We start from the raw sequence: 26,347 nt of genomic DNA on the forward strand, positions 1-26,347 counted from the left end.
TTATTTTGAATAAATTTCAAATGATATTATTATAATTATTTAAAATACTTACTTTTTTAAATTGTATCGTTGATAAGAATACAATACAGTAAAATAAGGATATTATTATTATTATTATTATTAATGGGTATAAATGAAAGACGGAAGCAAATTTGGTTGATTAGTATCGATGTGTGATAAAAATGAATAATATTTGGATGGATGAAGTACGTAATGTGGAGGAGGTTGAATAGCGGTTATGAAGGGAAGAGTGGAATATAGTTAACATGATCTAATCCTAAATTAAGAGGGAGGGAGAGATAATTAGCATTGTGATTAGTGGGAGCAGAATAGAAATGTGTGACGAAGGAAGAGGCCGAAAGGTTTTCCTAGTTGTTGACCTAACGCAGAAAAGGCCAAAGTCGAAGGTGGCCCGCACGTTATCGACGCAGAAACTTTGATTTATGTTATTAAAAATGAGGGAATAAAAAAGAAGACAAAAAGAAAGGGGTTTCGTAGCCAAAAAGAAACAAATGGGCAAATGGGGCATTGAATGCAGAGTGAGAAAGAGAGACGAAAAAAGAGGAAAAGGAAAAAGGAAGCAGAGCAAGTAGTAAACAACACGGCAAATATGTTTGGAATAATGTATCTCTCTCTCTCTCTCTCTCTCTCTGTGTCTCTGTGTGTGCCACATGCTTATCCACCTCTCTTCTTTCTTACCACAACACATACATCCAAATACTTAAATGCTTCTTTCACCTCCTACACAACTACTTTCTCTCTTCTTTTCTATTTTTTTCTTATTTCCGATTATTTAATTAATCATCATCTCCTATTTATTATTTTTAATCATTAATGCATTGGGACACGTCATTAATCTTCACGAAAACTGCGATTAAAACATGTTTTTATATATTTATTAGGTGAGAGCTTTTTATATTTAATGAATATTAATTTTATGTTTCTTTTTTAATCTTTAATCTTTCGTTCTCGCTACTGTGTATGTTTCTGTCCACCACATTAAGTTTAGTTTTATAATTTTTTATTTATTACATAAGTGTATAACTATTTTTCAAAGAATTGGATTGAAAAAATTCTGTTATTGTATTAAACAATATAAAAGTATTAAAATTCATAAAATTAAACTTAATTTATAAAAATGAAAAGATAAATTGTTCAAAAAAGTTTGGAGATGTTGAATTATCCTTCTTGTGTGTTTTGTGGTTGGAGGATTGACCAGTATATCCTCATTATCTCTAGTGCGAAATTTCTTTGCAACCACATTGTTTACTTTATTCTTCCACGTCAAGTTCTTTCTTTTCTGAAATTCTGAATATTTAAAAATTGCAACAAAAAACAAGTTTAAATTAATTCGACTTCATTTAAATTAACACTTTTAAAAAGATCATGTATTTCAATATTATTTTATATGCAAAAGTCTAACTTCAACTTAGAAAATCAAACCATTAGGTATTAATTACTTATATAGTTTAAGAGACATTATTAGATAATCAAATTTCACGTATCTATATATACGTGATTTCAGATAATCTTGACATTCTTTCAAATTAAATTGTTTAAGTTATTAAAAAATAATAATAATTTTTTTATCATGAGTCATTATAAGAAACTAGTAATCATCTATAAATATTTCTCACATATTTAAAGTTGTAGGTAACTTAGATATGCATGTCACTATAACGTGTATACAACCTTAGTTAACGTTTCATTGTTTGTTGATTCACGTATCTAATGTTCTTTTTTTACTATACGAACCATCTCAAATATTATTTATACAGTTATTAGTTAACATATTGTAGCATTCATTTCATTGCTATTTATCTATTTATTATTAATTATCTCATAAATATTAAATAAATAGTTTTATATCACGTTTACATTTCAAATTTTATTTCTAAAATTAAATAACTATTGTCTAGATTTTATCATATATAATTTGCATATTCAGACAACATTACTCCAAATAAATTAAAGATGACTTAAAGGCATAAATCATAATCTCTAATACATAAAAAACTTACCAAAAAGATAATAATACACAAATAAATATAACTTAAATAAATAATATTTAAAACTTTAACTTTAACACGATACAACGCATTAAGAAGTGTTTTCTAACCATTAGGGGCAAAGATATTTGTATAAATATTGTTCCAAAATCATACAATTTATTATATCATTTTAAGACAAATATTTTAAAAAAGAAATTTGTGACCTTAAAGGAAAGGTCGTAATCACCTAAATCATAGGTAAAAAAAACTCAGTGCTAAATTGTTTGTGTGAATTAGATTAAAGTTATTTAACTTCGAATAATATCTTTTATATCTTTTATGCAGTAGGGATAATGTACGATGCCGTTTTGCTCGATTGAGAATTATGATCAGATCGACCACTTCATAATCTCGTAAATGGTCGGTGACGTCACCAAAATAGATTCTAAATGATATTCAATACGAATATCCGTGTAAAATCATCATTCCTCTTTTAAAGTCGTGATTTTTTTGTTTTGTTTTAAAGAGCAAAATAGTTTAAGGTTTCTACAAAGAGTTTTTTTTTGTTTTCTTTTTGTTTTATTATAACATGTGGCATTATGAATGAATGAAAAAGTGTAGATTTTCCAAAACATGCATAATTGGACTATTTACGGGCATCATTAGGATACGATTTTATACATAAAAGATATAATGAGATAGATTATGAAAGGCAAATGCAAATGCAAAAGTGGTGCCGCCACAGATTCTGGAAGGAGAAAGAATAAAGCGGAATGGAAAATGATAAGGGTTGTAGTTGGTGAGGAAGAAGATAAAGATGATTCAAATCTATTTTGGTATTTATGATGAGAATATTTGTATTGTATTGTAAATAAAAAAAATGAAAGTATGAAAGTTTTATTATAGGGTTAAATATCTGAATAAATGGAAAAAAAAGAGGAAGAGTGTGTATGTATAGTATTGTATAAAGATGCAAAAGACAAAAAACAATAATAAAAATAGACAAGTCCCTTAGTGAGTCGGAAAAAGATAAGTGGGGCTTCCAAATGTGAGGAAGCGATGATTTAATGAAAATAGGGAAAAGAAAGAAGAAAATGAAGATGAAATGGTCCAAAGTCAAAGGTGTCTCTTCAAAATGGGATTAATCGGAAGAAGGAGAAAGAAAGGAGGTGGACACGTGTCGGGAAAGGAAAGCCTGTGGAGGGGATCAGAAGGTCTCCTCGAAGCGTGTCCCACATCGAAAGGCCAGTTTGATCATCGTATCAAACTCGTTTTGAGAATAAAGACTTGGCAAGCAGGACCCACCCCGCAGCCACGAGTAACGTCAATACGCCACTTGTTATCAGAGATAGATACATACATAGATACAGATAAAAACAACGGAACCGCCTCGGTTTCACTCGATACCACAAAAATCCAAAACCCACCTCATAACTTTCTTTCTACTATTATAATTTATTTTAAATTTAAACTAATAATAATAATAAATGAATATTTTTGGAAAAGAAAATAGGGGAGGGAAGGAAGGACGAAAAGGAAGAGTGTGACAAAAAAGATGGCGTCATGCGCGAGCGAGGGAGGTGGAAGAGGACAAAAGACGTGTGAGGGTAGTTTGGGGAATTTGGTGGGAGGGTGTGTTTGGCAAAAGCGTGGAGAGGGAACCCTTTGTCGCCACGTGCCTTGGCGTCGGCCGCACGCTGGGAGACTCTTTTGTCTCCTTCTCCCGTTTCACTTGTGGCCTTCTTCTTCTCTTTTCTTTTCTACCCAGATTTTTCATTAGGTACGGCTATTGGCAGACCCTGTTTTTGACTATTTCCAGTCTCTTCCAGATCTACTGTCTCTATACAAAATGTACTTTTTCGCCTACAAAACTCAACCCCATCTCTTCCATTCGTTACAACAAAATTATTATACCCCTCAAAATATACCACCTCCTACCCTTCCTTTTATTACCACCACCACTCCCAACCAAACATCATCATAATTATCATACGTTTATTCGCCAACAAACCATGTCCAGATCAAACACAACCTAACGTCTTTAGTCTTCTACAAGGTTTTGTTTTTTTCACAATTCCAATTCAACCCTCGCCCCACCTTATTCATGCAACCCCATTAAATACACCTTCACAAAATGGAACACTGCTATTTTCCATTCTAATCAACCTTAAAAACATAGAACCCGGTAATCACTTTTTTAATGTAATTTCTTCCATCTCCACACTAACATTATGGACCATGTGTAATAAAAGTGGGATTAGGTATAGAGAGGAAGCGGGGAAAATGATAAAGAAACAAGAAGTGTGTAATTTAGGTTTTGGCAGAGGTTGAAAAATTATATTTTTTATTTTTTATAATAAGGGCATATTGTAAACGAGGCGAAAACGGAGTTGTCAAGAGGTGAACAGTGGGGAAAAGAGAAAGGGGAGGAAAAGACAAAATAGGGAAAGGAGAATGGATGTGGGAGGAAAATCCAGAATAAAGAAAAGGGAAAAAATTATGGCGAAAAAGAAATGGGAAAGTAAATACGAAAATGGTGGGTCCCATATTAACAGTTTAATTTGGCCGCCCGCTTTGTCGTCTCTCTCGTCTCCGTCCATTCCCGTCGTTCTTTTGCGTTTGACTCTCTCATCTCTTCCCTCTCTCTCTTCTCTTCTTCTGCACCTTCTTATCCCTCACCCTTCTCTCTCTCTCTCTCTCTCTCTCTCTCTCTCTGTGTTCCTTCAGTGTCACACACACGCGAGTGTACCTTCTTCCGCAAAGCCTTGAACTGGGTACCGATCGATCAATCGTCGGAGTGAGTGGTGTGTGGTGTTGGTAGTGCAAGAGCCAGGAAGGTGAGAGAGAACATACACTGATACGTACGTGCGTACGTAGCAAGGTACGCACGCGGTAGTACGCACCGTCTTGCACTCTGTTCTTCTCATCCTTGGTTTGTTCGTTGGTTGTTATTATGAGGGTGCACCAGAGGGCGCTTACCGTGGGGATCACTGTTGTTGCTGCTGCTGCTGCTGCTTCATAGGCCTTTTCTGTGGGTTCCCCCTTTCCATATTCACTTTAGAGACACAAGAGAGACAACCAGACATGGCTGGCAGTAACCAAGTCAATCTCAATGAATCTAGGGTAACCCTCCTCTCTCCTCTTCCATTCGTACCTTCTATCTCACAAATTATTATCCACTTCTTTTTTTCGCTTTCGGAACTTCCCATTTCGCTTCTCGCTTTATTCCTCCTCTGGGCTTGGCAGCTTAAAGGGGTTTTTGTTAAGAAAGATGAGACACCGCTATTGGATCATCTGATTTTTGTTTTCATTTTTTGTACTTTTCCATTTCTTCCATCTAACTCTTTTTATCTTGTTCTGGCAAGTTGAAAACTTGACTTCGATTACTATACTGTACCGCTTTCTTTTCGCTCTCCTGCACCGGTTTTTCAATCGATTCTCTGTTTCTCCTTCTGCCCCTCTCGTGGGCACCATTCGCACGGGTGCTAATCGAATGATATGTTTTTGATTTTTGTTTTTTGTTTTTTGTGCAGAGTGTTGTTCCACTGAATACATGGGTGTTAATCTCGAATTTCAAGCTGTCTTACAAGCTTCTCAGACGTGACGACGGAACTTTCAATCGTGAGTTGGCGGAGTTTCTTGATAGGAAGGTCCCCGCCAATGCAATTCCCGTTCATGGGGTGTTTTCAATCGATCATGTCGATAGAAACGTTGGGTTGTTTTACCGGGTGTATTTGCCAGCCTCTGGGGACGAGGCTCAGTGGGGTATCAGAGACCTTGAGAGACCGTTGAGCACCACGGAAATTGTTCCTGTGATCATATTCTTTCACGGGGGAAGCTTCTCGCATTCCTCGGCAAACAGTGCTATCTACGATACCTTCTGCCGGCACCTTGTCAGCATTTGCAAGGCTGCTGTGGTGTCCGTGAACTACCGGAGATCGCCGGAGCACCGGTATCCGTGCGCCTACGATGATGGGTGGGCAGCATTGGAGTGGGTGAAGTCGAGAACGTGGCTGCAAAGTGGGAGGGAGTCGAAGGTTCATGTCTACTTGGCAGGGGACAGTTCTGGTGGGAACATTGTTCATCATGTGGCAGTAAAGGCTGCGGAGGAAGAAATTGAGGTCCTGGGGAATATTCTTCTTCACCCTTTGTTTGGGGGAGAGAAGAGGACGGAATCGGAGTTGAGGTTGGATGGGAAATACTTTGTTAGGTTGAAGGATCGTGATTGGTATTGGAGGGCTTTTCTGCCTGAAGGAGAGAATAGAGACCACCCTGCTTGCAACCCCTTTGGACCAAGGGGGAGAAGCCTTGCGGGACTCAGCTTCCCCAAAAGTCTTGTTTGCGTGGCTGGTTTGGATCTTCTGCAGGATTGGCAACTGGCATATACGAAAGGTCTCGAGGATTCTGGACAAGAGGTCAAACTTCTCTATCTCAAGGATGCCACCATTGGCTTCTACTTCTTGCCAAACAATGAACATTTCTACTGCCTCATGAGGGAAATCAACAACTTCGTGAATTCTGACTGTTAATATACTCTACTAGTGCTAAGACGACTACTACTACTACTACTTAACCTTACCTTACCTACAGGAGGCATACATAGCTAAAGCTTGACATTTTACTTGGCTTCTCTTTTTTTTTTTTCCTCCCACTTTTGTATCTTGTCCTTTTTCTTTCTCTACTTCGCAGTAAGTGTGTGTAGTTATAAAATTGTGTAGCATTAGTTATTATGGTCATAACATCTATGGTGGTCAATTTGAGAGTTCTGTGATCCGCGGACAACTGCTTCCTGTTCTCTTTTCGTTGGTTTTGGAAGGTGGCACCAGCTCTGGCAGTACCAGAACTCGGTTCATTTGGGGGCTTTGGTGGAACCACCGTATACAACGCCTCACCCCCCTCTTAACGTTTTAAGTTTGGTAACAGGAGGGAAGATAGAAGACGAGGATTGAGGATTGGTTCGCTTTGTTTGATTAAGAGAATGTTTTCCTCTTGTAGCACTAATGTCCCAACCTGTTACATGAATCTGTATGTTATATGTAGTATACCTATGTTATATAAAATGTCTTGGATGTTTGGTTTTGCATTTTAGTTGGATTCTCCTTCTCCAGCGTGATGTTGTTTGAATTTATTTGTTTGTATTGAGTTATTGGAGATGTATGGCACTGAGAGGAGATGCATAGGTTTCCAAATGGAGGGATATTAGAAAAAACAAGATAGAATTGAAAGGAAGGGGAGTGTCCATTTGACTAGAAAAGTAAAGTTAAGCCTTTTGAGTTTTGTCTGATATAAAAGGGCAATGCGTTAAAATGTGGCGTTGGGAGTTTGGAAAACATAAAGGAAAGGTGATGATGTTTAGCATCTGAATCATAGGCAACAGTGTAATAGAGGTAAAAGGTAGAAGCAGTAGTAGTGCCCCAGTGGTAGAAAGAAAGGATGAATATAGAGTGTGCTTTTTGATGATTGATTAATCCATTGTGGTTAGGTTTGAAAAAGTTGATGCTAAATGTGAAGGTGGAAAGGAGAGTTGTGCGTTTTGTTAATGATGTGGATGATGAGAGGGAGAATGTGATGAAACGTGGAAGTGAAGTTGAGAAGAAGAGGAAGGAGATGAGATGAGTGTTGTTTTGTTGTAGAATAATCCTAAGAGCACCAAAAGGACAAGAAAAGCTTTCACGCGAAGAATGATTGGCAGGAGTTTGAATCATTAAATTTCTTATCTTTCAACATCACTCTGATTAATTCTTGTCATCTCCTTATTGCCTCTTGCATCAGGTCTGTTTGGAGCTTGGGAAAACAGCAAATACGGGAATTTGGCATTGTTTTGACGAGGGGAACCCATTTTTTTAGTGGTTGGGATTTTTGGATGTATTCTTAGGGACCACTTTTCGGAACCCACGAAACCAAATTAAAATAAAATTAACCCTGTTGGGATTGCTTTAAACTGTTTAATGCTCTCACTAAGTGGTAGGGAACAGCTAAGCTTCGACAGTGACATTGAACCCTGTCTTTTATGGACTTTCTTCTGTCATCTAAAATATATCAAAAAATAAATAACACACAACAGTTTGGTTTTGTAAGTTTGATTTTCACCAGATTATCTTGCTTAATCCATGTCTTATTGTGCATTGTCCTTAGTAAATTAGCTGTTTATGTCCTGAAAATATTCCCATATACGACACCGGGAGGAGTCATTGTCAACAAACCAGTTTTCTTTATTCAGATTAAGGACACAAAACTTCATTTCCTTGGTCGGTCCCTTGCTTTTCAATACAATATTAAAAATAACCACTCATTGCTTCTAGTTTGCGCGTTCACAACATTATCATCATTCTTCTATTCAGGCGTGTGTGTGTGTGTCATTAGTGTCCAATTTTATTTAGTTATATACTAAATCCCACAGTTCCAACAATTATGTCTCCAACTTCAATTAACAACCAACATATTTTATCTTTCTTCTAAAAATATTAATTTTTGTCAAACAATTTTTTTCAACAAATTACTACAGAAATAGTTGAGAAGAGGAATTTGAACATGACATGTGTCTTGTGTTCTCAAAAGTCAAAAGTAGTTTTGTTGTATAGTCCTAAGATGGGATCCAAATGGTGTGCAATGAACAACTGGAGAAGATATAGATAATTTCAAATGTTATGTACAAGTCCTAGCTGCTCCACCAAGTGTTAGGGTTAGAACAATTCTTATTAAAAAAAAAAAAAAAAAGCTATAGGCTTTGAACAGCTTAGGCAGCACATAGAATCTTCTCATTAACATTTTCAAAGTGTGACTTTGGAAATGTGACACGAACTTCGTGAATATTATTAAAGAGGTTTGGACGACAATGATAAAACAAAATATTCCCAATATAATAATAATACTATTTGTAGGCTTTGAGTGATCGTAGTTGTAGGTGAGGTGTACCAAACCAAACCAAATTAACACCCTGGCAGGAAGCAATACTATAATACTTATCCATAGTCTACAGATAGTTTTTCAACCTTTCTCAGTTTTTAATATGAGTATGTTTCACACTTTCACTTATCTTATACCATTCACTTACAACAGAAAAAACCCTATTGAAGTTTGGGAATATAAAAGTACACTATTGTATATGCTATACTTTATAGTGAAAATTGTTATTGTTAAGGATTATAATACTGTTTTGCATTTTTTTCTGTTGGAGAAGCTCAGGGTTCAGTTCTTGTAAAGATTCAATCTGTTAGTTTGGTCATCGATCACTCTACATAAGTCGAAAGTTATCTGTTAATGGTTAAATGTATATATGATCTTCTTTAAATTTGAGAACTTTACGTACTACAAACATAATAGTTTCACGACGTTTAGAAATCGAGGTTTAAGACACTATAAATACTACTCTCTCTTAACAATATCTCATATGTATGGTGATTGACAGCGATTCTATTATCAGACTTTTGAGATCGAAACAAAAGCTTATATTTCTGTAATTCATTCAAATTTATGTTATTTGTTATATCTTCAGAAGGAAATTGCTATATCGTATCTGTAATTTCTGTAGTTTTCATGGTTTGTAATTTTGAACTCGTTTCCATGTTTTCGTTATCTAATATTTTTTAGTTAGAGTGTAACATAGACCATTTTAGTACAATGCTCAATGATTCTTTTTCTTCTTCAACAACACAGTTAAGAGTTAAAAGTATATTATTCAGTCATGAAATTCAATTAATGAAAAATCTGTTATTGTCTTTTTCAATCTGTTATATAAAATATACCGTCTAAATGTAGTATTTAATATTTATTTTATTAGTTTGCATTACATGTAATTATTTCATCAAATATTAAGCAAAAATAATTATAATGTGTTGTAAAGGTTCTTCTGATTGCATATTAACATTTTTTAATTTAAATAATATAATTTTAAAAAATATATAATTCTAAAAGAATGATAAAAAGTTAAAAGAATATGTTTATATTATTTTAAGTGGATAACTTAGACAATTATATTTGGTGGAAAAAGTAGACCAGAGACAAGAGGTAGTAGGTAAAAAAAAAACATCTCCTTTTACTTAAGCATAGAATTGTTGAATAAAAAAAATAACAAATGAATCTCATTTAAGATAAAAGTTTTGATATAATTCCCTGAATATATCGAAGTTATTGAAAATAGAGAACTATATATGTTTGTTTGCATTTACCTTACCCACAAACTAATTTTGATTTGATTATAAAATAAGAATTGAAGTAGTTTATTCTTGCATTTTTTTTACTACATTTCACAAAAACGAAAAATTGTTGATAATTGAAAGTTAATTAGTAGTCCTTAATTAACCTTCCATCAATCAAACTAGTTTATTAAAATATAAATGTTCGGTACAATTACTTTCTAGAGTAGCTTACAAGTGTGTTAATGGCAGTTTCTTGGTATAAGATACCTTTTAAAATTGAAAAACCAGTTCAACATCAAATAGCACTTTTGGTTGAGTTTAAACAATTCAATTCAGTGAAGACTAATTTAATTAAAATACATATTTAATTAGGTCCAGAGCACAAAAACAAAACAGATAAAAGAATAACTTTGCTTCAAAACATTAAAACAAGTTTATGAAACTGAAAAGCGATTAAAATCAGACAAACCCTTTTCTAATGTAATTCAGATTGGGTGAATTGTATTAGAATTCAGTTCATCGAACTAAAACACAAACTAATTCTAACAAATCAATTTTCAAATTTAGTGCGATTTGAGAGAATCGCTTTCTAATTTAGTTCTACTCAATTTTTGTTGTGCTAAATCGAACAATTCACACCACAAATGTGGGTATAGTTCTGAAAAGAATATAAAAATGAGTCTATTCTTCCGTCTTTTTTTATATTATCCTCACGAGCAATAAAAATATATTGATATTGAAACTTTAAAAGTATTTTTAATAATTTTTAAAATTATAAAATTATTGTCCATCAATATATTTTTAAAGTACGATAGATGAACAATACATAACACCTAGTAAAGAATCTAAATTTTAAAAATATACATCACTAGAGATTAATAAGAAAGAAAATATAAAATTAGAAGACTAACAAGATATCTCTTGTGATCTTTTATTTATAATGAAAGAAATATGATACAATAGGAAGACCAAAAATCAAAAGAATACCCTAGACTCCTAGGTATAACTCATAGAATGCATTAGACTCCTGGGTACATGACTAGGTACTAATTATAAGTATAGTAGGAAAAAGGTTCCTATTGCACTACGTATTACTTATTTCAACACCCCTCAAACAAATAAACTCAGTCTGAAGTCCCCTTAAATACTTGGTTAACACATTACTTGGTTAACACATTTGCAAGATGATCATTTGATCCAAGAAACTCAGTACAAATTTTTTTTGACAATAATTTGGAGTATTGGAAGAACATGGAATAGTGATTAGAATTGTATTCATAGATGGTTCAACAAAAGGTATAAGCAAGACTTTTTGGACAAAGTTTACATCTTGTGTAGAGAAAAGGAAGAAAGGTGTTTCTTAAAAAAAAAGTGACACTTGCATATATTAATATTTCTTAGTATCTAGGAAATAACATTGATACTTTTTTTTGAAGACAATAATATCTTAAGAAGACACATTTGATGACTCAGCTTAAAGTTTATCTAACTTTAAAGATACATCATGTACAAAACATACACAATCAAAGACTCATGGAGAAGTGTAAAACAGATGTTCATTTGGAAGCAAAATTGAATATGAAACTTTATTGTTCAAAGATGAAAAAAAGCATTCTATAAATAAGATAACATGAAGTAAAGACTTTCTCAACCTAATGATGGGTGAGGACATTAGCACCATACAACAAGGTACCAACAATTTCAATTAAAGGTCTTTTCTTTATTCCATTATACCATTTTATTGAGATGTATGAGAACATGTGGATTTTGAAATAAAATTTAAAATGCCATGTGAGTTTTAAGAATGGATAAACCAAAAGAAAACATATTTATTCATTTAAAGATAATATAAAATACTTACCTATCAAGGAATTCAACGAGTATTTTATGTAAAGGCCTTACTTTACTATTACATTAAAATTACACCTTTACTACATACAATGAGGAGTAAGGACTGAAACTAGATACCGAAAACTTTTTTAACAAAGATCCAATAAAAGTGTCACATAACCTCGTATACCGATTTTTTTAGATTAATACTTTTAATTCTCAATTTTCATATACTCTTTTGAAATATTTCCTTTTATAAGATACAGAGTACAACGGAAAACCAAAACTGTTGATGATACATACTAGAAGAACGTTGCAAGATACACTGCTAAGTGTGTTCGGATTTAAGTGGAAAAAGTTAGGTTGACTTGAGCTTAAGTTGGGTTAAATTATCATTCAACGGAAAAGCAATATGAGGTTGCTTTGAATGCAACGGCTGTTTGGGCCTTTTGGCATTGAATGAAACGTAAAGAAAATTTAGCAAACATGGGATTCAATTTTCAAAATTATTTAACTGACAATTGGCGGTTCAAACGTGAAAACAAATACACCCTAAGGCTACTTAAAGTCAATATCAAAAAATAATCATACAAAGTAAATTGATCAGAAATAACCAGTAGATGACGATAAAAATGGTTCCAACTGACATCAAAGAAAATTGGAAGAATTTACTTTTTTAACTAACAACATTTTCTAGAAGCTAATATCTATCCAATATAAATGTGCGGAACAAATTGGTATTAGTAGACATTAAGAGGCAGGCCTGGTTTCAAGGTCCAAAACCTGGATTATTTGCCACACCTTAGACACCATTCGCAAAATAGGGCAGACCTGTTGCCTTAGGTTTCGGGTGGTGCTGTATTAATTATTGAAAGTACCAACACTCTCTTTTGCAGAGATGGAAACAAAAAGATAAAAAACTCTCTACCTTGGGTTTTGATCTCTTCAGCCATAACCAATATATCTTCCAAACAATTATCTACACGGAAAGAAATACAAATAAAAAATCATTGTTAACTCAGTTTTAGTCACGCTTAGAGTAGACAAAACCTAAATTATCCCTATAATGTAGTAGGAAAGATAACTCAGGATCGAATTCAAGAAAACGATGTGTTAAGTCTAGCTTACACAATTTAATCTTTCTAAAACAAGCTAAAAATAAAACAAAGGAGGAAAATTAATTAAAATAAGGAAAAGTGCAGAATTTAATGTATAAATAAAAACTAAATTAAATGTATGATGAAGACTAAACAATGATATGCATGAATGCTTGGAACCTAATGAGAATAGTGAACTTAATTTAAACTAGAAGAGGGGAAAAATCTAAGTGAAATAGGAATTCTGAGCACTATGTGAATATGCACAAATAAGAAATGATTATGGATCATGAATCATGCTAAAACTAAATGCAAAATGAGCTTGACATAAGGACAAGTTGATATGCGTGAATGAGTGTATCCTAGGCTGTCACAGGTACAAAAGTGGTAAATGGCAGCAGAAAATAAAACCTTGCAGCACTAACATAAATGGGTGCTGATGTGGTATAGAAAGTCTCTTTCAGTCAGCACATGATATCAATAAATTGGGGCAATTCAGCAGCGTCACAACCAAACCAGAATGTGGATGCATGGATCTTTCATGAACTAAATTGGTGATGACAGAACAGAACTACAAACACAGATGGAATTATCTAGAAGTATGCATGAAACCAGATTGCCCCATTAAACCAATCTGTGACAGCAGTGAACGTTAACAGAAACAAATACATAGTGTAGGTTCAACTGGCTTCATTATGCAGAAAAACTGCAGAGGCATATGCAAAGTGCAAGGAAAAATAACATGCTGGAAATGCACTTATTGAAAATAACCACCAGCAATTGAAATGCAGAATGACAAAGATAAATGGGATTGAGAAACTAGATTGAAATGTAATGAGAATGTGTCTATATAAATGAGTATGTGTGTGCAGAATTGGCATGATAGGTTACTACTGCAGGCCAAAATTAGTATTATAAACCAAAACTCATATGGCAACAGAAAAATTATGCCTTGCAGCAGTAAAATAAATGAACTCAATGTTAAAATGCTAGGAATGAATGGGACCTGCAGCAATGTGATTTTACAGCCAACCTGATGCAATGCACATGTAAAATCAGCACCTATGCATACACAGAATCTGTTGCAGTGAAATGCTAATGAAATAAGCAAACTCATGACAGTTTCACTAGCTATGCAATGCAATATTTAATCAAAACTACCGATCACATGAATTCAGACCTGCAAATCATTCAAAACATGCCACTTGAATCCAAATTCACAGATGTATAAGGAATCAGCTGCAGCAATGCTTACACGTACCTCTGTAATTCATGTAATTTGATGCAAAGTTGCCAAATTAAGAGCTAACTCTAGAGATATAATCCATCCAAGGGGGCACATGAATTTCTGGACAGATTCAAGATTAAATCACCGCAGCCAACCAAAAACAGAATTAGTTCAGATGCAATGAAAACTTGCCTAATCACAGCAGGAGAATATGAATGCCTGCACGCTCTATCATGATCTAGAATGGTGATGACTGAGTGAATCCTAAAATGCAGGCGAAACTAGCTACCAAAATGTATGAAACCAGAGTGCAGCAGTGGATCTCAAATGATGATGCGACTGCTCAATCATAAAGAACTAAAATATGCAGATGCAGGTGCCAAAAACTAAATATGCATGGAGACTAGCAAATTTACCCATGATGCACTACTAAAAACTAATAATCAGAATTTAAATAAACCAGAATGGAAGGAAACTAACATAATTGACGCTACTCAAGTGCTGGAATATAAAAGCCTAAAGAAAACTACTAAAACTTATGGACGAAATACTAACTAACTACTGTAGAAACTCAAAGCAAAGAAAGAAAAAGCAAAGTGGTGCAGAATCACAAAACAGCAAAGTAAAATGGCCAACAAGGAAAAATCAGAATTTCACAAAGCAGAATAGACAAATCTTAAAACTGATGTAGTGCTCAAGCTGGGATTCTTTTGCCCTCGAGAAGACATCTCGTAACTTTGTACCCACTTTGAGGTCACTTGGTTCCCAAGAGAGAACATTGAACTGTGCAAATTCCACCCATACTTAAATCTCTAACTCAGAAACATGAAATTGAGATAACAATAGAAATCTGTAAAGGGATTTAAAGGACTGAATTTAAAGGCAAAAAAACTTAAAATACAATTGAATCATAAACAATCAAACATTTGAAAACTGTAAACAAGAACTGAAATTTGATGATTTGGACAGGCTATACAGAGGCTATTGAATCTCTCCCAGTAGTGATCCAACTCTTCGTATTGTCCTTGTTCAATGGTGCAGATTTGCTTCCTGATAAATGACACCATTGAGGCTGTGAAGAACTCCAGAAAACTTCTCTGCATTTCAGTCCATGAAGTGATTGGCGTTGAATAAGTCTTGTAATACAACCAATCATTGGCTGTGTCCCTTAAAGAAAAAGGAAATGCCTTCAATTTGACCCAATCTTCAGCAATTTCAGTTGGTTTAAATGTTGAGCACACCACGTGGAACTCCTTCAAATGCATGTGTGGATCTTCTCCGGCCACTTCATGGTACTTAAGTAGCCTCTTGATCAATTTATACAAGAAATCATAACTGCTGACTGCTAAATCTGGTGAGCTCTGAGTGTCTTCAGATTGATAGGCTACCTGAGAATTAACCATTTCCATTTCACTTGGTACAACCATATCCTCAAAAAACTCTGGTATACATACTGGTACAGCAGTTTGAAAGTTCACACCTATCTTGAACCTGGATCAACTTCAGAAAACAATTATTCCCAAAAAAGCACAGAACTTGCACAAAGATTATCTCAATTGGAAGATTTTATGCAAAGAAAACAGAATGCTAAAAGAAACAAAAATGAATGCAAGACTAAACTATGCAAACTAAAATTCAAGTCGCCATTTCTCCGGCAACTGCCATTTTGTTGACTCAGTTTTAGTCGCGCAGTAAACAAAACCAAAATCTCCCTAATGAAGAATAGGGAAACCTTGGTATCTAATCCAAGGAATCGGTGTGTGTTAAGCTTAGCTTGTATAATCAAATCTTGCTAAAAATAAATTAAAGCTTGAAAAGAGGGGAAAAGAATTTAAGTTCAAAAAGTGAAAGTGTATAATTTATTAATTAAAAGTAATCTAGATGCATGGTCGAACTATCTTGTACTATGCATGAATGTAATGCATGGGTTAAGTCTATAGAAAAGAAAACGTGAAAAGCAGAATGCAAGGAATAAATGGGAATGAAAACGGAATTTAAAATGGAATGAAGTATCTAGTTGAATGAAGGCAAGAAGAATGAAATTCTAAGCTGATGCAGTAAAAAGACTAAACTGATATGTAGAACCTATTTCAGCATGTACCTAATGTTAAATGTTCCTATCGTGATGAGCACAAGCCAAACAGCTTCAGATTTATAAATTGCTACTGCAGGCCAAAATTAGCATCATAATCCAGTCTTATATGGTAGCAAACAAACAAGACCTTGCAGCAGTAAGATAAGTGAATGCAGATGTGGTATAGAAGGTCACTTTCAGTCAGCACATGATATCAATAAATTGGTGCAATTCAGCAGTGTCACAGCCACACCAGAATGTGTCTATGATGCTATGCAGACCCAGACACAATGTGGCCTCAATAAACCAGCACGTGACAACAAAAAAGCAGAGAACCAACACCATATAGCAAAAGAGTCATCAAGTTAAATTTAGACATAGCAATGCATTGTGGATGCATGGATGCTTTTTCATGAAATAAAATGGTGATGATTGAACAGGCCCAGAAATGCAGGTGGAATAGCTACAACTATGCATGAAAGTAGATTGCCCCATTAAACCAATCTGTGACAGCAGTTAGTGCACAATTTGGTACTGCAGAATGTTCAATAGAATGAATCTAATATGTGGCAGAGAATCTCAGCAGTGCGTGCACTGCAGATGGAAGTACACATGAAACCAAATGCCAGTGGAAATCTGATCTATGACAGCTTGGTCAGTGCATGACAGTGGCAAGGGAATGCAGCTCATTTTCAGGTGCAGTGTTCTTCATATCAAAACAAGAATCACATGCTATGCTCCATCTAGGAATAATCATAAAAATGAATCATGCTCTAACTGATGCAGCAGCAAGACTAAACCAATATGCAAAACCTGTGTGTAGCTACTGTAAAAGTGACAGCCTGGTCCCTTTTCATATGTGCATGCAGATTTGCAGAAAGTTTCACTATCATACCAGAGAAATACTAGCTGTATTTTTAGCTTGTAATTGAACTACTATGATGCACACAGGCTCAAAATATGCAGGAAAAATCAGAACAAACCCAGCTATGTATTCAAAAATGTTTCACGGATGCACTCTTCTAAACAGGAATGATGCAGAATACACGTGACAGCATTGTATAATACACATGAAACCTGAGTGGCAGAATAGGTCATTGTAAAACTAATACTCGGATCAATTTGCTTTGTGATCAAGGTCAGCCCACACTCTAATAAGACTAAGCCACATGCATTTAGAATTCAAAATCACTTTAAACCAGCACATAACATCAATGAACCAGAGCATTACAGCAGTAAAACAATTTATGACAGCAGCAAAACTAAATCAGCAAAATCAGATTATGAGGAGAATTATAATGCATGTAATTCAGATTTGGAAAAGTGCTAAACGAGGTTTTTCTATGCATCTTGATTCCTTAACCACTATGCAAACAATCTATATGCATGAAAATGCTACTAAGAAAATCTTAATTATGCAGAAACTACAAAGAATGCATGAATCCTAAATGAATGCAAACTATATGCATGAAAACTGGACATTTAAGGTGTTATGCAGCCACAGGGAATTGAAATACAAATGCAATGTAGATGCAATATGAAAATGGAGAATGACTTTATAAAGCTCGTGCATGAATTCAAATAAACTCAAAATGCTAAATCAAGAATTAGAAATGCACTGCATGAGTGGAAACAAAATTTGGGCTTTCCAAGTGACTAGTTAAGACAAGCAATAGTATCAAATTGGAAACCCAACGTGATATTTTAAGGCTGCATCAGTGCAAACAGAATATGCTCTGGAACATTTTTTTTCTTTTTTTACAATGAGGCACCAATAAAACTACCAATCAGATTTCTTTACTCCAGAATGCATAGAAACGAAAATGACAAATGCTACCAAATTCTTGAACAGAAAGCACTAAGAAAAAAAAAACATTATTGGGATTCATGAATTAACCAAATAACTACTACAGGGAATTTAAGCAATGGCAGGGAAGGCATGAATAAACTGGTGCAGGATCAAACATCAAGAACAAAATGGCAACAGAGAAAAACAGATTTAAATACTACAGAACAAGCGTGCAAGTAAAAGTTGAGTTAGTGATTAAAATAGGGTTCTCATGCACTCGAGAAGACATTCCGTAAAGCTATGCCCACTTTGGGATCATATAGATTCCTAACAGGAACCAGGATCGTGTGCACACATGAACCAAGCTCAAGCACTATCACAACAACACAAACTAAGCGATAAACATTTAAAGCAGCAAGTGGAACTTAAAGGCATTAGAACTGAAAGGCAGAAAACATAAATTTGTATGCCAAAACTGAACACAGAATCACAAACAGCAAATTACTTAACAGAAAATAGATTCAGTGAATTGCTCATAGATTCACATGCACTTGAGAAGACATAGCAAATTACTTAACAGAAAATGGATTTAGTGAATTGCTCATGGATTCACAAGCACTCAAGAAGACATCGCACATTACTTAACAGAAAATGGATTCAGTGAATTGCTCATGGATTCACAAGCACTCGAGAAGACATCTCGATAAGGTGTGCCCACTTTGGGGTCACGTAGTCCCCTAAATGGGAACATTGATGTGTGCAGAGTACAAACCCAAGCTCAACCTACTGAATCAAGAAACAAGATCAGAATTTGAACTTTAAAGCCACTAAAGGAAATTCACATTGCTGCAGAATTAAAGGCAGAAACCATAAAATTGCAAGCAAAGACTAAACATGTAAAACTCAAGACGTAAAAATTGGAATGGAAACTGAATAACAAAGTGTATTTCACTACAAATCAAAGGAGAGTTACACGAGTTCATGCTAAAATTAAAATGGTGCAAGGAAACTCACTTAGCAATCCCGGCCACTTTGTGCTCATGAAAGGCTAAGTAGAGCTACTCACACACTAGGGAAATAGTAAAAAACTAATAAAGGGTCGTTGCTCAAACCTGTTTAATCCACAACCTAAGTGAACCGGGTTCAGTAGCCCAATTTTAGAAAAACTGAAATTTTTTCAACCCAATTCAGTTTGAAGTAGTGGATGCCAAATTGACTAAGGGGGTTGAAACTCATTTTGACATTTTCACTTATATCTTCCAAGCATAATAAAATGATAGTTTTTTTTGTTAATGTGAACCAGATTTTTCTTCCAAATCTAGTTCAACTAGCATTTAAACTATGTACATGAAAACTTTTTCTGATATACTTTATTTTATAGTGGCAGCACAACATGCAATGTGTAACTCAGAATTATTTCTTCTTTTAATACCGCGATCTAAATTCAGGTCTATGAATGTGTATCAAGAGCATTGCAGAAAATGTGAATTATACAATTAGGAGAGAGAACCTACAGAATCAATTTGTCTGTGGAGCAATTTCAGCATTTCAGTATCATCTATGTGTACTAAGTTCTCTTTCCCGGAGTAAAATGCACTGTGGCCTGCAATAAGAGCGTTATTTGAGCCATCGCAAAGAAGGGAGGGAAAAAAGTTCATTCATGCTTCTTGATCCACTAATTCACAGGTAATTTAAATCATTGACAGCCATTTAAATTTTATGTTGGCATTTGAGCTATTTTCATCATATAAATAATGTATTTTTCCCCTGAACAGAAACGTTTACTACAATTTATTCTTGTTTACAAAAATCAATTCACCATTTTGGTTTTGTAATTCAGCTTCGAGAGAGAGCAAACCCTGGAAAATGTTCCAGATACAACTTGAATGGTAGATCCTGGAACATCAGGGTCTATGTGCTGGTTGGAAGTTTGCGGTTCCACCTTTAGACTTCGTATCAACAATATCACTAGAGACATAATCTCACTCCAGGATATATATATACTTTACGACGGAAATGCATCCAAAGGAAATTGATAACCATGTTTGAACATTAGACCCAGTGTTTTCAAAACCATGGAACTCTGACCACGGTTGGTATACGCTTTGTGCATTATCCATAATGTTTTCTTTGTACAAGCAAGCTTGACATTTTCCATCTCCTCAAGGACACGATACAATTCATGTAAGGGCTTCTGTGACCCATACATGACTAGTTTACAATGATATAAGGAGCGGCAGGTACTCCACCCAGAGATTTCAGCTCGTCTCACAAAATTTTCTAGCTTTTCTACAGCATTGCACCGATAATAAGTTGCAATAATGCATCTCATGATAATCTTGGTTCTAATGGATGTTCCATGTTCAAATGCCTCATTTATAGCATTCTCCATCTTCTCTAACAAGTCTTCCTTGGCATAGAGTTTAATCATCAGCACATTTAACCATGGTCTGTACTCCTTTTCTGGAATAAACTTCAATAGCAACTCTATCTTCTTAACTTTATCTGAGTCAGAACTTCTACAATAGGCACATATCATACATCTGATTAGTGGAATTTCATTTTCATTTACATGATCCCTTACAAGGGAATACATCTCTTCCATCTTTTCCAGATTACCTGAATTTGCATACCCGCGAAGCATTAGCAGGTAGGTTTTCATGTTAGGCTGGACAGGGCTCGACTTCAACATTTGAAACACCTTTTCCGTATCATCCCACATCCACGCTGTGATATATCCAGCAATTAAGTTATTATAAGTGCTGATGTTCATGGCAAGGTCTAACTTTCGTATCTCACAGAATGTTGCTTCCATGTGATCAACCAGCATCAAGCTACCAAAACTAGATATGAGAATGTTGTATGTGACAATAGAAGGATCGCAAGTTGGATCCCTCTTCAGATCACAAAACAAGGTCTGACAGCTATCAGCAAAATCATTGAACGAGAAGGCACTCATTAGCGCATTGTAAGTGCCGGTCGTCTTGAGACCTTTTGTAGCAGCCTCCTTAAAGAGCTTAACAGCATAATTAATATTCCCAGATCTACCTGCAGTAATTATACCCTTTGAGTACTCACTCGCATCCATAGGGTTTTCAGCATTACATCTTTTCCTTCTCCAATTAAACACCTGAATGTGTAAAAGGGTTAATTTCAAATTTCACAAACTCCGATTAAAATCCAAACGATCCGTTATATTCATTTATATTTTGCAACAATAAAAGGTAACCATCTTAACTAAATAAAACTGGATTGATTTAAAATAAAACACAAAAGTAAACGAAACCAAAATAGCAATACTTTCATGATCCAACATAACTTCACCGAAAAGAAGTCCAATTCAGCAATAAGCCAAATTAAAAAACCGGTTTCAAATTGAGTTGAAAAAAATTTGAACCTGAAGAGCGAGGGAAGGATTTGAATCCAAGCATGACATAAGTTCGAAGAAAGCATATCCCTTGGGATAGCGGCGATTGAGAAGGTCATAATTATCGTCCAAAATGCTCTGAACCCGAACAGAGTCGGAGGATTCCCGAATTAGCTCATCCCTGAGAATCGTGACGTTGTTGGTGAGGTCCTCTTTGATTGAAGAACTAGCCTTGACGGTGAACAATGGAATGATGTCAGAGAACAAGTTTGACACCGTCTTGAGTTGGCGATAAGATAGCGCGGAGGAGAAGGAGGGAATGGGTTTGGGCTTGGAGAATCCATTGAGGTGGGGTTGGAAGAGCAACAACTGAACTCGCGTTGCGTCTGAAGAGAATCTCCACACTCGCTTCATGGTCGACGATCAAAATTTTGTTAGGGTTTTACGCAGAAGAAATTCTGCAGTGGAGCAGTACTATGCAGGCCTCTCCTTATCTTTGGGCCTGGACTATTTGGGCCTGGTCTTTTTCAGCCCATGTTTCTTTGTAACAAAATCTTTATTGAAACGTGTTGAATCATTAAGCTTTTGTTTCATCTTTTGAAATCCATCCCTAACTCTCGTTTCATCCACTCTCGCTCAACATTTGACAAACCTTCATCTTTTGCCCTCCGTATTTGAATGTTAACCCTCCGTTAGTATCAAGAATTGCTCGTTTTGAAGGGTTATAAGAACATTTCTAAAGGGAGCTAATGGGAGTTGCATAAGGAGCGGCTCTTAAACTTTAGAACCAGTTTTTATGTATTATGTTATTATTGGTAGGTCTATAGAGAAGGTTTTACTGGAAAATTGAGAAGATAAAATACTAATGAGACCTGAGTCCAATCAGGTAAAGCATTGACATCACTCTAATCCCAAAATCTTAAGGTAATGAGTTTATGGGTCTTTATCCTTATAGAATGTTTTACTTTCTCATTTCTAAAGTTAATGCGAAACTTAAACTCACACTTGAATTTCTACCCAAAATTCCAAACAATTATTTAAAAAGATAGAATATTAACTTTTTTTATTGCTAGATAGCTTTTAATTTAATGCATGTGAATAAATAATAGTCTCAGTAAATTTTAAGAATCTGTATGCTTTCAAGAAATTCTTTAGATACTTCTGTCTTCCCATCAATAACTTTAGCAATTATCATATGCTTTATGTCCCTTTTTCTTCTTCTAATGGTAGGGGTGATCATGGATTGAATTTTTAATGATCCAATCCACATCTATTTTGGATCCAAATAATTGGATTAGATTTTTTATCCAAATTCATTTTTTCAAAAAAAAGTAGATTGGATTTTTTAAAAATCCAGATCCAAATATTTAGATCAAGTTTAAATAAAAATCTAAATATTTGGATCAAGTTCAAAATCCAAAATCCATTCTTCATAAAATAAATTCAAATTAAATTTTTTAAAACTTGTGTCTATAGGGCTGACACCATAGAATTTGACAGATTTTTTGTCGGGACCAACGAGGCCAAATTTCAGCATGTGATGAACTTGGATAACTTTTGAACGAATTTCGGTCGAGGATGACGTGACCAAATTTGGGCCAAGGTCGACTTGACAAAATTTCAGTCGAGATCGACTTGACTTGATTCGACCGAATTTTGACCAGAGCCGACATCGTCCCACGTGTCACGTTCCACGTGTCACGTCTTACGTTTCACGTGTCACGTCTCACGTCCTACGTCTCACGTCTCACGTTCCACGTTCCACGTCTCACGTTTCTCGTTTTATGTCTCTCGTCTCTCGTCTCACGTCTCACGTCGCACGTCCCACGTCTCACGTCTCATGTCCCATGTCTCATGTCTTACGTCCAATGTTTCATGTACGTTTCATGTCTCACGTCTCACGTCTGACGTCGTCTCACGTCCCACGTCTCATGTCTTACGTCCAACGTCTTACGTCTAACGTCTTATGTCTTATGTCTCACGTCTCACATCCTACGTTCCACGTTCCACGTCTCACGTCTCATGTTGCATGTCCCACGTATCTCGTCCACGTCTCACGTAGCACGTCTCACGTCTCACATTATTGCACTGAAATACTTGATTCTTTCATAAAATAATGGTGCTTTGGTTTACTAGTTGCAATATAGCTAAGGTTCTTCTTTGTTGTTTATTCTTCTTCAAGTTTCTTATTGATCGAAAGAAGAGAATATTATTTTACCGGAAATAGAAAAGTTAACCTTATGCAACAACAATAATTTGAAGCTTTTGCAGATGTCTGCTATCATTACATGGATGATTTTAGAAAAGTGTTTAGATATTGGCAGACAATATTTTTTTATTAGTTTTTTATTCTGACATTCAATATGCGAAGAGATGTGTCACAAAATTCTAATCAAGGGTGGGCAAAAAATCCATTTTTTATAATCCAATCTATTTTTTCTATGATCTAATCCATTTAATATCTATTTTATTAAAAATTAAATCCATTTAAAATCCATTTTATTGGATATGTATATCAATCTGATATATATTTTATATATTTTATGAATTGGATATCCATTCTCTAAATCTAGATTTTCAAAATGGATAATCCAAAATATTCAATCCAAATTTTCAGTTTATATCTTTGGTTAGGTTAGGCTAAAAGTTGAGACCGACTAGTCCAAATTTAGTCGTATTTGATTGAGTTGGCGTGATCCTATACAAAATTTGGTCAAATTCTGTCAAGTCGGTCTCGATCGAAATTTGGCCCAACTGATCCTGCACAAAATTTGAAAGTATTTGGTTGAGTTCACCCCGACCCAAATTTGACTACATTGGCCTGAGTCAACCTAGACAAAATTTGACCATATTCGGCTGAGACAACCGTGACCAAAATTTGGCTGTATTTAGCCTAGTTGGCTACAGTCAAAATTTGGTCGAATTCAATCGAGTTGGCCCCGATTGAGATTTGGCTGAGTTGACCCTGACCCAAATTTGATCGTATTTGGTTGAGACGGCTTAGAGTAATATTTGGCCGTATTCAAATGAGTTGGTCATGATCGAAATTTGGCCGTATTCAACTGAGTCGGCCACGACCAAATTCAGCTGAATTCAGTCGAATTGGCTCCGGTCAAAATTCGGTCATGTTGGCCTCGACCAAAATTTGACCGAGTTGGTCCTGGCCTGAATTTGGTCGTATTCGGCAGAGTTGATCGCGATCGACATTTGGTCATATTTAGACGAGTCGACCCTAACCTAAATTTGGCCAAATTCAATCGAGTTGGTCATGACCAAAATTTGGTCAAGTCGGCACTTGCCCAAATTTAGCCGTATTCGGTCAACTAAGTCCCGAACGAAATTTGACTATATTCAACTTAGTCGGCTGTGATTGAAAATTGGTCATATTCAGTCAAGTCGGTCCCGGCCGACGAATTTAGTGGAGTCAACTCTGACCGAAATTTGACTTATTAGAACCTGACCCAAATGTGGCCATATTTGGCCAAGTCGGCTTTGGCCAAAATTTGGTCGTATTAGGCAAAATCGACCCTGGCCGAAATTCAGTCAAATCCAGTCAAGTCGATCTCGACTGAAATTTTGTCAAGTCGACCTTGGCTCAAATTTGGTCACGTCGTCCCCGACCGAAATTCGTTCGAAAGTCATCCAAGTTCATCCAATGCTGAAATTTGGCCTCATTGGCCTCGACAAAAAATCTGCCAAATTCTATGGTATCAGCTCTATCGAAAATCTAATCCACATCCATTTTGTATCCAAATAATGGATGTGGATCCAAATTTGTATCCATAGGGCTGACACCAAAGAATTTGACAGATTTTGCCGAATACTTCCAAATTTTGTTCAGGACCAACTGGGTCAAATATCGATCGGAACCGACTTGACAGAATTTGGCCTAATTCGGCCAAATTTTGTACAGGGTCACGCCAACTCAATCAAATACGACTAAATTTGGGCTAGTCCGTCTCAACCTTTAGCCTAACCTAACAAAAAATATAAAGTGAAAATTTGGATTGGATATTTTGGATTATCCATTTTGAAAATCTAGATTTCGATAATAGATATCCAATCCATAAAATATATAAAATGTATATTAGATTGATATCCAGATCCAATAAAATGGATTAGATTTTTAATAAAATGGATATTAAATGGATTGGATCATATAAAAAATGGATTGAATCATAAAAATTGGATTTTTTGTCCACCCTTATCTAATGGTTCATGATTAAATTAATATATGGAGTATGGGTTGTACCATCATTGAAATTTTCACAGGGAAGCCTCATGGAGTTAATATGACAGAGTAAGCACATGAAGTAAATTTTACTTTGCCTCTTTTCCAACTTTGCACTGATATATAATATTTTTTTAGTGTTAATCCTACATTTCTCTCGTCAACTTTTTATATGCAAAGATACATATATCATGTTTCTTAATGTTGGAGTAAGTTTGTTTTTTGGAATGTCACAAATTTTATCATTTTTGTGGAGACTTGTGGTCACTTAAGTCATGAACACTTGTGGTTTCATTTGTTGTTGAACACTTCCAGGTAGTAGTAGATTCAAGTATATTTTACATAGGAAGTCATTGTCATCTTCATCAAAATTTGTAAAAGAAAAAATTGAATTAGCATGACTGAGTTAAATGTCAAGTTCTTTGCCACGCCCAAAGAAACTGCAGAATTATGTCTGAAGTGGACTAGCTGACAAGGCAACTAAAGTAATCTTGACCCTTTTACCTTGTTTTGTAGTGAAAGAAGAAACATTCTAAAACGTACTATGTTGTTTTATTTGGTCTGGCCAGCTTTCTTTGCCTTGAAGACAATCTAGCAGGGAT

At 35.2% G+C, this 26,347-nt stretch overlaps 2 protein-coding genes across 12 annotated transcripts; one reads left to right on the forward strand and one right to left on the reverse strand.

Moving 5' to 3' along the window:
- The first annotated feature begins 4,707 nt into the window (after positions 1-4,707).
- LOC114180683 (gibberellin receptor GID1B-like) lies at positions 4,708-7,079 on the forward strand. The gene is made up of 2 exons (XM_028066988.2): positions 4,708-5,114; positions 5,525-7,079. Exons 1-2 carry the CDS (start codon positions 5,076-5,078, stop codon positions 6,518-6,520), a joined length of 1,035 nt encoding a protein of 344 aa, XP_027922789.1. The 5' UTR covers positions 4,708-5,075; the 3' UTR covers positions 6,521-7,079.
- Positions 7,080-12,558: 5,479 nt separating this feature from the next.
- On the reverse strand, positions 12,559-21,976 carry LOC114185061 (Tetratricopeptide repeat (TPR)-like superfamily protein). Of its 11 annotated transcripts, none has more exons than XR_014994267.1 (4): positions 21,545-21,976; positions 20,006-21,277; positions 19,662-19,750; positions 12,559-12,938 (listed from the first exon to the last, which is right to left on the reverse strand). XR_014994267.1 is itself a non-coding variant. In XM_028072581.2 (2 exons), the coding sequence occupies exons 1-2, from the start codon at positions 21,926-21,928 to the stop codon at positions 20,153-20,155; spliced, it is 1,509 nt and encodes a 502-aa protein (XP_027928382.1). In that variant the 5' UTR covers positions 21,929-21,976; the 3' UTR covers positions 19,792-20,152. The 11 variants fall into 11 exon arrangements, 1 of the variants encoding a protein (XP_027928382.1); XR_003604744.2 differs by having other exon boundaries at positions 19,967-21,277; positions 21,545-21,975; XR_003604745.2 differs by lacking the exon at positions 12,559-12,938 and adding an exon at positions 15,069-15,775.
- Between the last annotated feature and the right edge of the window lie 4,371 nt (positions 21,977-26,347).

This window comes from Vigna unguiculata, chromosome 1, assembly GCF_037176805.1.
Source record: "Vigna unguiculata cultivar grain cowpea cultivar isolate G323 ecotype 2 chromosome 1, ASM3717680v1, whole genome shotgun sequence".
In the NCBI taxonomy this organism is placed as follows: Eukaryota; Viridiplantae; Streptophyta; class Magnoliopsida; order Fabales; family Fabaceae; genus Vigna; species Vigna unguiculata.

What these genes read in the sequence shown, in the direction of transcription:
- LOC114185061 (XM_028072581.2), bottom strand. Translation starts at nt 21,928, where the DNA reads ATGAAGCGAGTGTGGAGATTCTCTTCAGACGCAACGCGAGTTCAGTTG. An exon ending in ATCCTTCCCTCGCTCTTCAG is followed by an intron (nt 21,278 to 21,544) that starts GTTCAAATTTTT and finishes TTACACATTCAG; the next exon opens with GTGTTTAATTGGAGAAGGAA.
- LOC114180683 (XM_028066988.2), top strand. Translation starts at nt 5,076, where the DNA reads ATGGCTGGCAGTAACCAAGTCAATCTCAATGAATCTAGG. An exon ending in TCAATCTCAATGAATCTAGG is followed by an intron (nt 5,115 to 5,524) that starts GTAACCCTCCTC and finishes TTTTTTGTGCAG; the next exon opens with AGTGTTGTTCCACTGAATAC.